This window comes from Dipodomys spectabilis, unplaced genomic scaffold (assembly GCF_019054845.1).
Source record: "Dipodomys spectabilis isolate Male_0828 unplaced genomic scaffold, ASM1905484v1 ptg000107l, whole genome shotgun sequence".
Classification (NCBI taxonomy): Eukaryota; Metazoa; Chordata; class Mammalia; order Rodentia; family Heteromyidae; genus Dipodomys; species Dipodomys spectabilis.
The window spans coordinates 1,836,234-1,851,199 of NW_024870784.1; the positions used below are offsets into that span (position 1 = coordinate 1,836,234).

Below are 14,966 nucleotides of genomic sequence, written 5' to 3' on the forward strand. Positions count from 1 at the left end.
AAGTAGGTTCTGAATTTTTGAACTGTTTGTCCCTCCAACCTGATTTCTAATGAAGAACACAAGAGGAATTCTCAGAAGATAGAGTTAGGTCAGTATGTACAATGCCAATTATAACAGCAGCCAAAGATGATGCATCTTCCTAGAAATTATCTTACTAATAAGGAACTGGAAAGAAACTGGCAAATATCCTTTTGGGACTTGAATGCTTAAAATTGTTTCAGCCTAGCCTTGGTGTGGTAGAGGAGGAAGCAGAATGGACAATTACTAGAAGGGTATAAGGAGAAAGAGGTAGGGGCAAAGAAGTTGGATAGGGCTATGAGATCTGAGAAAACAGGGCCCATGGAAATGGAAATGAGATGAAGGGACCTATTCTTCTGGAAATTAACCTTTCCCCTGCCCCTACCCCCCAAAAAGTGAAGAGAAGAGCCAGAAACATAAAGACAGATTGAAGAGGCTGGTAATCTGGTTTCAGTATGGGGCTGGGACAGGGCAAATGCTATATAACTTGTACTATGATATGACACCTCTGAATCTATACTAAGGATCTTCAGCTCCAGTTTTGATCAATTTGCCAAACTCATCTACACATAATCGCTTCTCTCTGAACCCTTATTCTGAAGTCTTTGCCATCTCAGTTCATGGCATTCGGCTTTGTCACCAAGTTGCCCAAATCAAGCACTAGGAGCCATGATTCATCTCTCTTCTTTACTTTGTATATCAATCCATAACATTTCTTAGGACTCCTTTTAGAGATTATATCCTAACTGGCCACCTTCTATCACCACTGCTGCCATCCTGATCTGTCATCTTATCTTTGCCCACTTTTGAGCCACCTAGACTAGATTACTCTTCAACACTCACTCTATGAAACTCCATTTTCCAAATAGCAAGTGAATGAAGTCTTCTTAAGAAGTAAATGCATTTGCTAGAAAAGCAGCTCAGTAGAGCTGCTTGCTCCAGAAGTAATCCCTGAGTGGGTTTGATCTTCAGCATAGCAAGAAAGCAAGCATAAAAACTAAACAAAAAGAAAATACATTTAAAACTCTCCATTGAAAGTCATTGCCAAGGCTACAAATCCTAATGTGGGCTGGTTTTTGTTTTTTCCCTCATCTCTTATTTTTGTCACTACTTTATTTCTACTTCAGAAGATGACCTTTCTATTTTTTAAGTGGTCCAGGTTTCTTTTTGCCTTCAGGCACTGCACAGAGCATTTCTTGTTCCTGTAGTGCAGTTCTAGATCAAAAAGTTTTAGTTTATAGGCAACCGTGCAAAGAAGTGTAGTAGGCAGTCTTCCACCTAGAAGTCCGAAGTAGTTCTGCCAAGATGTAAGCTCTGAATGGTTACCTTACCCATCTTACCTTACCTATCTTTTTTGTAGTTAAAACTCCAATTCCTACATCATACTTGGACATTACTTAGGTAGTGCTTCCCAGTTTTGTTTTGTCTTTTTTTTTAAATGAATGAATGAACAAACTGAAAGAATAACCTGCATTGTTTGTTCTTACCTTTAGCTTAGGAGGTGCCAAGTGGGAGATAAGTGGCCTGACAAACCTGTGTGGAACTGGTGGGCTCCTAAAGATACCTGTAGTCTTTGTTCTGCTTCAGTGAATATGATGGGGCCTTCTCCCTTAATCCTGTAATACAAAGAGACTAAGTTCAGACCCACCAAACTCATATTCGCTACAAATGACAAGCCTACCAAGTAGAGCTCAAAATTATTTGGTAGTTGGTTTTCTTTTTCTCCTCTCTTCGTTTTTTCTTTCTCCCTTCCATTCCCTTCCTATCCTTTCTCTGTCTCTGTTTCTGTCTCTCTCTCTGTATTTGTGTGATGTGAGGGCTTGAACTTAGGACTTGGGTGTTCTCCCTTAACATTTTCCCTGGAGACCACTGGTACAGTTCTGTAGAGGTCATTTTCATTTTCCTTTAACATCTACATAGTGTTCATTATTTTTTCATTCAGTGTCATGTGCTCATGAATCTAGGTTATTTCCAATAGTTTGTGATTGTAGGTAATGCAGACTGTATGAGTTTATGTATGAGTATTGTTGGAAATTTTAACTTAATGTTAACTAGTGATAAAATTGCTGGGTCAAAGAGTAATTGCTTATATCGTTTCCCTTACATTGTGACTTGCAGTGTCGTTCCCCAACCCTCCCCTCCCCCCGCAACATTTTTCCCACAATAGTGGGGAAGAATGTGTGTGGTTTATTTGTGCAAACCAAATAAAAAAGCTTGCCTTGGTATCCAGCGTATCTCTGCTTGCTCTCTCATCGCAATCCTCTTTGTTGGTATGTCAGCTTTAATGCCAAGCTTATGGAGTTGGTTTGTTTCATGAGTCAGATGCAGCATTTTTTTTGCTGGGTTTAGCATATACTTTTACTTTGAAGTTTTGTAAGTACAATTTCATTATTGTCCAGCCTTACCATCAGACTTTGGGGAATTAATAGAAACAAGTAATTGGGGGAATAATTGTAAGTGAGCTAGGAAATGGGTGACAGAGCGTGTGTGTGTGTGTGTGTGTGTGTGTGTGTGTGTGTGTGTGTGTGTGTGTGTGTGTGTGTGTGTGTGTGTGTGTGTGTGTGTGTGTGTGTGTGTAAATAACAGGAAAAGCCTTGAGAAATAGAATTGCCAGCACTGTTGCAGTATACTGGAGTAGAAGGAGAGAAGCTGGGCTTTGTGGGAAACATTTATATTTTTGTATGTTTATAATGATTGAGTTTTCTATCACCCACCCTAAGGAGTCTCAACTTAGCATCTCATGCTCTTGCTTAGCATTCTTTTTTTTTTTAAATTATTATGTATGTGATGATCAGGGGGGTTACAGTTACATAAGTATGGTAATGAGTACATTTCTCTTTAAACACTATTGCCCTCTCCCTTATTTTCTCTAGCTTGCCCCTCTCTACTCCTCCCCTCCCCCCAAATTGTATAGTTCATTTCCAACATGGTATCAAGTGAATAGCATTGTTACATTACTTCATCTTTTGTCCTGCAGTTTCTGGGAGTCCCTGTCCCTTCTGGGAATCAGATAAACTTATATTCAAGACAAAGGGTACAGAAAACTAAAAGAAAAGAAAAAACTGCATTCAGGATTTAATAAGAACCTCTTGTTTCCAATTCTTAGAGTTCCTGTTGATGTGCTTTATTATCTATGGTCCTGTGCACTTAGCCATTGAACTATGAAAATGTGGAACACTTCATGAATTTGCATGTCATCCTTGTGCAGGGGCCACGCTCATCTTCTCTGTATTGTTCCAGTTTTAGTATATGTGCTGCCCAAGCAAGCATTCATAGCTAGCATTCTGTCACTTGAACTATGCCTCCAGGCTGACATTTTGCTAGCTAATTAGAGCTGGAGTTGTGTGGACTTTTCTGCTTGTGCTGACTTCAAACCATGGTCCTCCATGTCTCAACCTCCTGGGTAGCTAGGACTACAGGTGTGAACCACAGGCATCTGACTCAGTCAGACTTTTAGAATTGAGAAAAAACAGAGAACCACAAAATCAATTAAATATTGGAATTGGAAGTGGTTTAATTTAGCCTGTAAAACTTGAAGATTGCGTGCTCCTTCTTTTTGCTTACAGAGGTACTTGACTGGAAAGGTTTTTAGAAACATGGCATTATTCTAATTAATCAGTTACTAGAAAGTTTCTTCTCTCCCAACTACTCTCATTCCAAATAGGTTTTGGGAACAGCAGTGTGGGGAATGGAGAGTGGGCATCTGACTGATTATTTTAAAGTTAGTAAATTCTGAAGCAAGCATGTTGATGTCAATTAATGGGAACTGTTTTTCTTCCCTGAAAAGTTTTTGAAATAGCTAAATTTCTTTATTAAAATATTTAGTAATAAGAGGAAACTTTACATTTCATTACTTAATTTCCTTTCATAAAACCTGAAATCTAACGCAAAAACAAAGCAACTAGATATCAGTTTCAGTTATAAGTGTAGATGCAAGAACAAAAACTAAACTTAGAAAGTAGAACTTTACAATATATGAATTCCATAAAGCTGTGGCATATATGAATTTATCCCAAGATACAGATTGCTTCAGAATCAGAAAATTTTGTCTGTATTAGTTTTTAGTTATGTGATTGTAGGTTTACTAAAACTAAGATATTTCAGTGTAAAATTTAAGTTCCTTAGAATATATTTATCAATGAAATTTTATTACTTTATGTGAAGAAAATACTATCAAAGGAAATAGAATTGAAGAAATAGGAATACATTATTTTTGCTGGTGAGCAGACATGTATATGTCAGTTCTCTAAAAATTAGATAAATAGAATGTATTATTTGGATCTCAAGAGGATTATGTATAGAATAGAGACCAAGATCTTAAAGCTGATAGGGGAAGAACATGCATTTGTGAATAATCAACAGAAGTTTTGAAAAAGGAAAAAGCTTACCTTCAAGCAAGGAATGTACCTCAGAGCTAGTGTGACCAGATCCCTGTCAGATTCCCTAAGAATTCCTCAATTAGGAAAGATAATCTGGAAATAGGTCTCACTTCTTATGAACATTTAACATGTGATAAAACATGTTATTTCAGTAAGAAGAGAATGGATTAACTAATAAATATTGGTGTAAAAGTTAGGTATCTGCTAGAAGAAATATTGTTGGGTACATACCACATACACACACACACACACAATTAAAATGTAATGAAATATTACAATATTAGAAAATCAAGGACTGAAAACTTACAAACTGTGATAAAAATATACCAATGCATAATTTCAGTAAAACTTGATATAAATGTATAATTTCTGTATAGTAAAGACACAAAATCAATAGACCATGACTTTAACAGCCCTTAGTTAATATGGCATAGGCAGTGAGTACTTATAAAATGACAGGAAAAAGTCATGTAATTGATCAGGAATTTTATCATAGGGAATTTTGTCATAGCGAGGAATGAGCAATCCGAAGAGAGAGTGCAGATTCTACTGGCACGTTTGCTGAAATAAGTGATCATGATTGCAGTGGGAGCTGGGATTCCCTGCCTGAGCAAAACAGCTTCTGGCAGCTCTGGGGCTCCATTTCCTGCTTCAGGGGCTGTCTGTATTTTCCAAAATAATTGTGCTGACATTTTCAATTGTTATCACTGTTGGAGATTTTGAGTCTTCATTGTGTGCCTTTCTTGTTGTGTTGCATCATGTGGTTTTTGATGTTTTTTTTGTTGTTGTTTTTGTCTTTTGTTTTGGTTGAACTCCAGCTATGTAGGATTAGTTTTTGTGAAATTTTATTTCCTTTGGAGACAATTCCTGAACGTAGTTCAGTTTAAAAGATTGCTAGTCATGGCATTAATTTTAATTAAACTGACTTGCCTTATTTAATGTTTCAAAGAAGATTTTTCATAAGATTGGGTTTTTAAAAAATCCCTGTATTCTTAATGTCTGGATTCGAAAAAATAAAGTCCAAACAAACCTTTTTCATTTAAGTCATGAATATGAGTGTATATGTTTATTGTGCAATGTAATTTCAATTACAAATATGAATCTTTTTCTGCCTTTAGGAGAAATTATTTTATTTAAAAATTCATTAACAGTTGCATTCAGACCATGTATTTCTGAGCAAGCACACTGTAAGCTCAGTATGCAGGGTGGGCCTCTCAACGAAAATGTAGAATAATAGCAGTATTACAGCATAGTAGACCATAATACAGCAAAGGATTACATTTTATAAAGTCTGTAGAACAGCACAGAGTGAATAGAATTTAACCAAGAATCTCTAGAAGTATAATTCTAAATGCTCTTTTCCTAATAGATTTCATTCCCACCTAATTCGTGTAATAAAATTAGCCCTGTTAAACTGTATTAGTGATTTGTAGCATATTGACAGTTGTTCAGCCAACACTAATTTTAGAACATTTCATCAGAAACGAAACCTCTTTTGTCTATAGTATAAAATTTTCAAAGCCAGGCTGAAAATTACTTGTTGAATTGTATAGTAAAAAGTAGCAGTATAAAAGATATTTTATATTCAGTAAAACCTTGCCAGTACTTCAGTTCTTCCCCATAGCTTAGTAAAATTTTGTTTTTTTCTCCCTAGGGAAGGGAGCTGATTATTTTGTTTTGTGTTAATGGGAGTGGTGGTTGGGAAGGCTTCTTTTGTGGTCACAGTTGTTCTGAGTCTCTGCTGGTTTTCAGGGCTCTAGCTGACATGAATAATGATGGAAGAATGGATCAAGTGGAGTTTTCCATAGCTATGAAGCTTATCAAACTAAAGCTACAAGGATATCAGCTCCCCTCTGCACTTCCCCCTGTCATGAAACAGCAACCAGTTGCTATTTCTAGTGCACCAGCATTTGGTAAGTTTGGAAATGAATTGCTTCCTATATTTCATCATTATATTTTTAAAATAGATTTTTTTCCCTTTTGATATTGTGAAATTCTTATGGGCACTTCTTTCTGAAAAATGATAGCTCTTTACAAAAAGGTAGTGTTAAGGAGGAGGAAGAAGAGGAGGATTGAACCCTAGGGCTAAAGTCATCATTCTGAAAGCAGAGGTGTGGGTTGTCCATCTGGGCTACATACACCTGCAGTCTGGTGCTGCATTTTCTTTCTTCTTCACATTGACCTTTCACATTGTTCCATGCTTACTTTGTTTTTCTGTTTCCAGAATGCCTTCCTTTCTTCTTATATGTAAACAATTCCATTGGATTATGATATCTAGTGGAAAATATACGTATACATACATATATATATATATAATAAAAACCGTATACATGTTTTTTTAGTTATACAAAGGAATGATTTATTTCATACCCCTCTCTCTCTCTCTCTCTCTCTCTCTCTCTCTCTCTATATATATATATATATATATATATATATATCATAATGTACCCCAAGCAAGTATCTCTTCTGTCATTTTTCCTCCCCTTCACCCTTTTACAATTTTTAGGAAATGGAGCTGTGGCTCAAAGTGGTAGAGTGCTAGCCTTGAGCACAAGCCATAATCTGAGTTCAAGCCCCAGGATCAGCACTAAAGCGAAACAAACAAAAAAAAAAACCCACACAGTTTCAACAGGTTTCATTATTCAGTTTTCATACATTCTATATATTTTTTGATTTAATAGTATGGAGGCAGCTGGCCGTTATAGTAGTTTTCGGTTTTGTGTGACTATAAGCTGAGAAACACCCAGGAGGCAAGCTAACTAGAGTGAGAGAGAGGGAGAGATTGATTGATTGATCTCAGAGTTCTGGAGTCTCAATTCAAGGGTCTGCATTGGCTCAGCTCTGGTGAGGACTTCGTGGCAGATGGTGGCACAATGGTGGGAATGTGTGTGGGAGGAAAAATCTATTCAAACAAGAAAGCAACTCAGCAGTCAGCCGTACTCTTTAGTACAACTGGCTTCTGAGAGAGCTCTGGGTCCCAAGGGAGCTGAGAGCATTTCCTCTGTGACCTCAGGGCCTCCCTCTAGCTCCCTCTTAAAGGTCCACATCTACTACATTGCTGAGGTGGGTGAAGCTTCTAGCATATGAACTTTTGAGGGACTCAAGCCACTATAGGTAAATTAAATTTTGTCATGATGAAAATGGAATAGCAAAAAAACAAAACAAAACAAAACAAAAAAATGTTGTTATACTCATTAAAAACATCATTAAGTTTATTTTATTTTATTTTTATTTTTTTGCCAGTCCTGGAGCTTAAACACAGGGCCTGAACACTGTCCCTGAGTTTCTTTTTGCTCAAGGCTAGCACCCTACCACTTGAGCCTTGGTACCACTTCTTGCCTTTTCTATTTATGTGGTACCGAGGAATCAAACCCAGGGCTTCATGCATGCTAGGCAAGCACTCTCACTAAGCCACATTCCTGACCCTGTGTTTATTTAAAAAAACACACACACACAAAAAAACAAAAAAACACCTTTCTCTGCCAAGTATTTTCTTTACAAATCAATTGGCAATTTGTGGCTCTGAGATTGTGTGTAGCTGAGACTGTTTCTCTGTTTCTCCTCTAGACTTTAGCTTTTTAGATTGACTTAAATATCAAATAGTAATGGGATAAAGCATGTTATTATTATTATTTTTTTTGTCGGTCGTGGGACTTGAACTCTGGGCCTGAGCACTGTCCCTCAGCTCTTCAGCTCAAGGCTAGTGCTCTACCACTTGAGCTACAGCGCCACTTCCCATTTTCTGGTGGTTTATTGGAGATAAGAGTTTCACGGACTTTCCTGCCTGGGCTGGCTTTGAACCGCCATCCTCAGATCTTACCCTCCTGAGTAGCTAGGATTACAGGCATGAGCCACCGGCAGCCGGTATTAAAGCATGTTATTCTTGGAGAAGTTCTTAAACAGTTTACAACAAAGCACAGAAATTGTAGATTGAGTTGTATTCCCTTTCTCCCTGGTAATCTATCTAATGATAGGTGATAAAGTGAAGTAAGTTTTGGAGGAGGGCATGAATGGCCAAGATTTTGGTCAGGACCCTCGTGTTAAAACAGTTTGGTGTTGGGTTTTCTTTTTGGTCTTCTAGCACTACAAGAGAGGAGAGGGAACCCATTAACATCCCATTTCCTTTGTACTCCATTCAAACTTACGTGTCAGCAATTCTTCCTCTAATGTTTATTTTATTTTCACCAATTCCATTTGGATCTAGGAATTTCGACTATAAATATTGCTGATTTATTTTTAGGAAGTTGTGGCAAGGGTCTTATAGTCACTTACAAAACCTGTTACTGCTACTAATGGAACCTACCAGAGTTTCTGACCTAATATTCTATAAATCCGTCAACTCTTTCTTCCCTTAGGCTTCTCCCTGGCTTTCCTCATCTTGTTCTCATCACATCCATCTGCATACGCTATTGTCTAGTGAATAAACATGAAAGCATTAAAGGGTTTAAAAAATATGATTTTGATCTAGGTTGCCAAAGTGCACTAAAAAAAAAAACCTACCTCATCTTTGCTTGTATTTTTAGTTCCACCTCTCAGTTCTACCTAAGTAGTGGTGACTTAGATCTGGGTGGTAATAATATGGAGGTCAGATTAGATTCATTTTTTCTTAATTTTGGAAACGTAAAAAGGACTTGTCAGGACTTTTATTATCACATTTCTGTATCTGCATACAGCATATGTGATGAACCTCACCCTCTGTATCACCCTTTTCAGGGGTTTAATTCTTTTTCTAATAAAAAAGTTGGCCTATTGGGTGGGTGTAGCTAAGTAGTAAAACATATGCTTAGCATACATGAGGTGCTGGATTCAATTCCCAGCATCAGAAAAGAAAAAGGAAATGAAAAGTTTTGTTTTTTCATTGTATAAGGAAAATAGGTACCAATTAAAAATTGACGATGTAAAAAGATTTGAAGAAAAAAGCGAAAATTATTAAATGTTTTACCTAGGGACAACATCTCTCATTCATATACATATACATATACATATACATATATATATATATATATATATATATATATATATATAAACTATTTTTAAATCCTGCACAAGTAATATATGAACTTGAGTTGGGTCCTGGAGGCTCATGCCTATAATTCTAGCTACTCAGGAGGCTGAGATCTGAGGGTTGTAGTTCGAAGCCAGCCCTGCAAGAAAGTCCATGAACCACTTCATCTCCAATTAACCACCAGAAAACTGGAAGTGGTGCTGTGTTTCAAACTGGTAGAGCATTAGCCTTGAGTGAAGAAAGCTCAGGGACAGCATCCAGGCCCTGAGTACAAGCCCCACTACTGGCAAAAGGAATAGAGAAGCAAAAATATATAAAAATCTAATAGTGCAGAAGGAAGGAATTGGGTATCTGATGTAGTCAAGATCAGGAGAATCCCAACAACTAGCAAGTATTCACAAGAAAACCCATCCAGCCATTCTGAGAGCAGAGGCATTATGCTCGGCACAGGGATGCTTGTGAGAAGACCTGGAAGATGTGAGCCCCCAGGAACTCACCTAACTCATTGGGGAGATGGCTCAGTAGTAGAGACTCGCCTACCCTACATGAGGCTATGGAATCCATCCCAGCACTACCCAAACCAAACCAACAAATAAAACCTAGCTCATTAAAGCTTCCATTTGGGACAGAGCCTCATCCTGAAAAATATGTGGGAGTGGAATCACAATTGAGCAGTGCAGGGATATAGACAACGGAAAGTGGAGGAGGAGGAGGACAGGGACCAGAAAGCCCAGAGTGCAAGGCTCCTTTAAAAGTCAGCAAGAGAAAGTAAGAAGCAAGACCAAATTCCACACAGTGTTAGAACAACAGGGATATAGACCCAAATAACACCTAATTTAAAAATTGCAGAATAAGTTGGCAGAACTCAGGAAAGAAAGTGAAGACTAAACAAGACGCATCATCAGAGATACCATCTGTCTGTAGAGAAGTAAAAGATAAATGAACTATATAGTTGAAAGGAAAAGTATGTAAAGGTGTCAAGAACTAGCAAATCTCAGAAGCAAAGGAAATTGAATGTGTGGTTCATAGAAGTCTCTAAAGAAGAAAACCCAGTCAGGGGAACCTAAAAATGGTAAAATGAATTCAAGACAACTTTCTTGAAATAAAAAGATTTTGGACTATATGTAAAAGACAGTATCATGTGCCTAAAAATAATGTCCTGGAAAACCTGGAAATAAGAGGGGGCGGGGGGAGGGAAGGAGCCAGGTGCATTAGCTCATGTCTATAATCCCAAACTACTTGGGAGCTGGATGTCAGGAGGAATGTGGTTTGAGGTTAGTATTGTGGCTTATTAACAGGATACCATCCCAACAAACAGGCTAGGTGTGGTGATAACACACCTACAGTTCTGGGAACATGGAAGATTACAGTCTAAGGCCAACCTGCAAAAAGAAAGGAGCCCCTATTTGAAAAATAACCTAGCAGCAAAAAAAATGACATGAGCTTCTGGCTCCAGCAGCAGGATGCCTGCCTAGCAAGCACGAGGCCCTGATTTCAAATCTCAATATTGCCAAAAGGAAAAAGGAAAGGAAAAAATTATTTGGGCTTATAGAAAAAGAAGGGATATGACTTATTTGGGAAGGAAAAGTAGATTATTTTCAGACTTTTTTGACAGCAGTGTTTCATGTCAGAAGAAAATGAGAGTAACAAAGAATTCTTAGATTGAGCCAAGGATTTTATGTCAAGAAAAAATTGACTTTCAAGCAGAAAGAATATAGACACTCTGTTACCAACTTGTAAGAATTCAAGGAACATTGAATGAGTTAAGAAATCATTAGAGAATTAGCTCTATTTTCACCTATTCACTTACCTATTGATCTGACTCCTTGCTCTGTTCACGCAAAGGCTTAGAAACAATAGTCAACCCAGCAACAGTGAGCATCTCCAGTGTCTAGACTGTGAACTTGGGAAATACTATTTCTCACTAAAGGAAACCTTTCTCTGGGATAAACAGCTGATTGTTGTACTGGATCGTGAAATGTATGTGACAAGCTTGGAAGGGTTAACTACGTAATGAGGTTATCCAGGAAGTTATGGGAGTATTTGGTACGGTGATGCCAGAAGTCTCAAGCCAGCCTGAAGAGGCTCAGGGTGCCCTAAGATAGAATGCTTTGAGCCCTTGTAACAACATGTGTCTTGCATTAAAACTAAATATGAATGAATCATTGGTCTGATAATGACACTAGTTTTAAAAGAATAATTTACTTTAAGAGAATTAAAATTCATTATATTAAAAATAGGGAGGTAACAAGAATCAAGCACTTTTTCCACATTTTTTCCTGTTTGAGCTGTATACCAAAATAACTTCTTTTTAGAAGTACTCTTTATAAAAAGTATTGCAGCTAAGAAACAGCAAAGAGGTAGTAGGATTAGAGTGTCAGTTTTTCAGTTCCCTATGAATGAATGCATAAAGGCATTAAGCACCAATGAATGCCAAGATCACAAAGAGGTGACACATATTATGTGCTGTCTATAGTCTTAACAAAGAGAGCCAGTCCAAGTCTGAGACAGGCTTTGGATAGAACCATCTATTTTCAGGAAACATAGGAGATAGAGGAAAATGTTGAAATGTGCACTGAATAAAAATCAGAAGAATCAAGACTGCAAAACTAGATTACATAGCATGGATCTTTCTTTGATAAGCTGTGAGGAAAAGTTATAGCAAAGAGGGTCTTTAGATGGGCAGAAATTCAGTGGACATTTCAGTAGTGGGGTTTTCAAGCACAGCAGAATGAAGCAACAGATCCTTCCCCTAAGGATTGCTATAAGAATGGACAAAATTGGCAAAACAACATTTTAGTATTGTGCAAATCAAAGGCATACAACTATCTGAGAATCATTTATGCTAAAAAAATGCTAAGATACAGGTATGAACCAAGGGAAAGTAGAAGTTGTTCCCTAGGTCCAACCCCTTAGCAGGATTAGCCTTGAGGGTCTGCCAGGGATGGGGCAGTCCTAAGGGGCAGTGGTAAGTACTGGTAGCCCTTGCTACTTGCTTGTTTTGGAGTGAGGATGATGCCTGTGTCCAGCAGCTTTTGTCAGTGGAAGTGACCATCTTGGCAGCAGCTGGGCGGATAGGACATGTGACTGGTGTAAAGAAGTTGCAGTCATGGTCAGGATATATTCTTGGTTGAGCCTGTGTACATGAGATGAGTGTGGATCCAAACTAGCTGCAAACCACTAGGCAGTCCTTAAGCCATGCATATATGCAGAGAATATGTGGAAGGGCCCTATGAAACAAAGGGATTAAAGTTGAGACAAAAAAAGAGAAATAATTGTATTTATTTCTATTACTCCTTCAATTGTTTAGGATGTATTTATAAAGACGTTTTTTCCCTTATCAAACATTTGGCTACCATGAAGGATAGGAAAGGCATGTTAGGTGTTTTGGGGGTGGAATGGGTGATGGCTGTCATCTTCTCCTTTCTCCCTCCTCCTTCCCTCTTCCTTTACCTCCTTCTTTTCCTCCTCCTCCTCCTCCTCCTCCACTTCCTCCTCCTCCTCCTCCTCCTCCTCCTCCTCCTCTTCCTCCTGTTCCTCCTCCTTCTCTTCCTCTTCTCATTCTCCTTTCCTTCCTTCTCCTTTCTCTAGTTACTCCTTTTACTAGTTAAAAATACAACGAATTATAAACTGGGTTCCTATGTCTCATGCCTATAATCCTCTCTATTCAGGAGGCTGAAATCTGGAGGATTATGGTTTGAAGCTAGCCTAGGCAGAAAAGTCCTCAAGACTCCATTGCCAAAATAACGAAAAGTGGTAGAGCATCAGCCCAGAACAAGCAAGCCAAGAAAGCCCAAGACCTTGAATTCAATCTTTGGTATTGGCAAAAAAAAAAAAAAAAATTTAATAATAATAGATTACCTAGTATCTTCCTATGGGAACCAATTAAGTTTTAAAAAGTTGATTTTTTTTTTTTCAGTCGGTCATGGGGCTTGAACTCTGGGCCAGGGTGCTGTCCCTCAGCTCTTCAGTTCAAGGCTAGCGCTCTATTTGAGCCACAGCACCACTTCCAGTTTTCTGGTGGTTTATTGGAGATAAGAGTCTCATAAATTTTCCTGCCCAGGCTGCCTTTCAACCATGATCCTCAGATCTCAGCCTCCTGAGTAGCTAGGATTACAGGCATGAGTCACCAGCACCCAACAAAAAGTTGATTTTTAAATAGCATTTTGAATTCATAGAGCTACTTATGGTAGCTTTAAGTCTACTGTCATTGTTTTTTTCTTGTCACTATTATTAAAGTTTATTGATCCTCATTTTGATCAGTCACTCATTTTATTTTTTTTGGTCGGTTGTGGGGCTTGAACTCGGGACTGGGTGCTGTCCCTCAGCTCTTCAGCTCTACCAGTTCAGCCACAGCACCGCTTCTAGTTTTCTGGTGGTAAATTGGAGATAAGAGTCGCATGGACTTTCTTGCCTGGGCTGGCTTTGAACCAAGATAATCAGATCTCTGCCTCCTGATTAGCTAGGGTTACAGGTGTGAGCCACTAGTGCCCAGCTTTGATCAGTCCCTCTTTAAGCTGGGTCTAGGGTCCTTTGAAGATAATACGTGGTGTAATTTTTTTATATTTCTCAAAAATAATTGATTTGAGGCTAGAGTCTCATGTATTTGCTTAAACCAAGGTCTTCCTGTTTATGCTTTCCATGTAGTTAGGATGACTGGGACATGTTACCACACCCAGTTTTATTGGTTGAAATAGGAGGAGGGTCTCAAATTTCTTGTCCTGCTTTGTCTCAAACTGGGATCCTCCCAATCTCCACCTTCCAAGTAGCTCATGCTCAGGCATGAGTCACTACACTAGATCCTAAATTTTTGTTTTTCAGTTCTGGGTATCAAACCCATTGTGAAACCCAGAGCCTTGTATATATCTAGGCAACCACTTTACCAGCGAGCTACACTCCCAGCTATGAAACCATATTGTTATGAGGGAAACATGGAGAAGTGGTTTTCTACATATATCAGTACTGGGTTACTGAATGCTGAAATGTGACTGGATGTGAATTTCCTTAGGATTTTTTTTTTCTTTGAAGGTATAGGAGGTATTGCCAGCATGCCACCACTTACAGCTGTTGCTCCCGTGCCAATGGGATCCATCCCAGTTGTTGGAATGTCTCCACCCTTAGTATCTTCTGTTCCTCCCGCAGCAGTGCCTCCCCTGGCTAATGGGGCGCCCCCTGTCATCCAGCCTCTGCCTGCATTTGCTCATCCTGGTACGTGATCTGCCCAAAGCATAGGCTGAATTTCCACAGCTTGTAATCTGCTGTTCATTCTTGTTAAACCTTTTGTTACTTTCTGATTTATACTTGTTATATTTTACTCTAGAAGAAAGTATCTTAATTTTGTCCATTTAATCTCTCTTTCTTTCTCTGTTTTCCTGACACATGAAATAGTGTCTTACATGGTAGTTTAGAGAAATGGGAAAGTACTGGAGTCATAGCTCTCTCAGGACCTCTATGGACAAGGTTGAACTCAACAGTGAAAGCCCAGAGCATCATTTCCTTTCAAGGGCATGATAAGAGCAGCTGAAGTTGAACAGTGAACATCTTGTATTTTCCTGAATTAATGC

General features: G+C 38.4%; 1 protein-coding gene and 1 non-coding gene across 6 annotated transcripts in view; one reads left to right on the forward strand and one right to left on the reverse strand.

The window, feature by feature from the left end:
• The window catches only part of Itsn1 (intersectin 1), a 185,575-nt gene that overhangs the window by 57,562 nt on the left and 113,047 nt on the right, over nucleotides 1–14,966 (forward strand). For all 5 annotated transcript variants that reach the window (XM_042687179.1, XM_042687175.1, XM_042687176.1 and 2 more), the window contains exons 5-6: nucleotides 6,150–6,310; nucleotides 14,431–14,610. In XM_042687179.1, the coding sequence (XP_042543113.1) occupies nucleotides 6,150–6,310; nucleotides 14,431–14,610 (341 nt within the window). The remainder of the gene's footprint in view (nucleotides 1–6,149; nucleotides 6,311–14,430; nucleotides 14,611–14,966) is intronic.
• LOC122114321 lies at nucleotides 3,182–3,284 on the reverse strand. Its single transcript, XR_006148562.1, has one exon. It is a non-coding gene; the product is annotated as a U6 spliceosomal RNA (small nuclear RNA).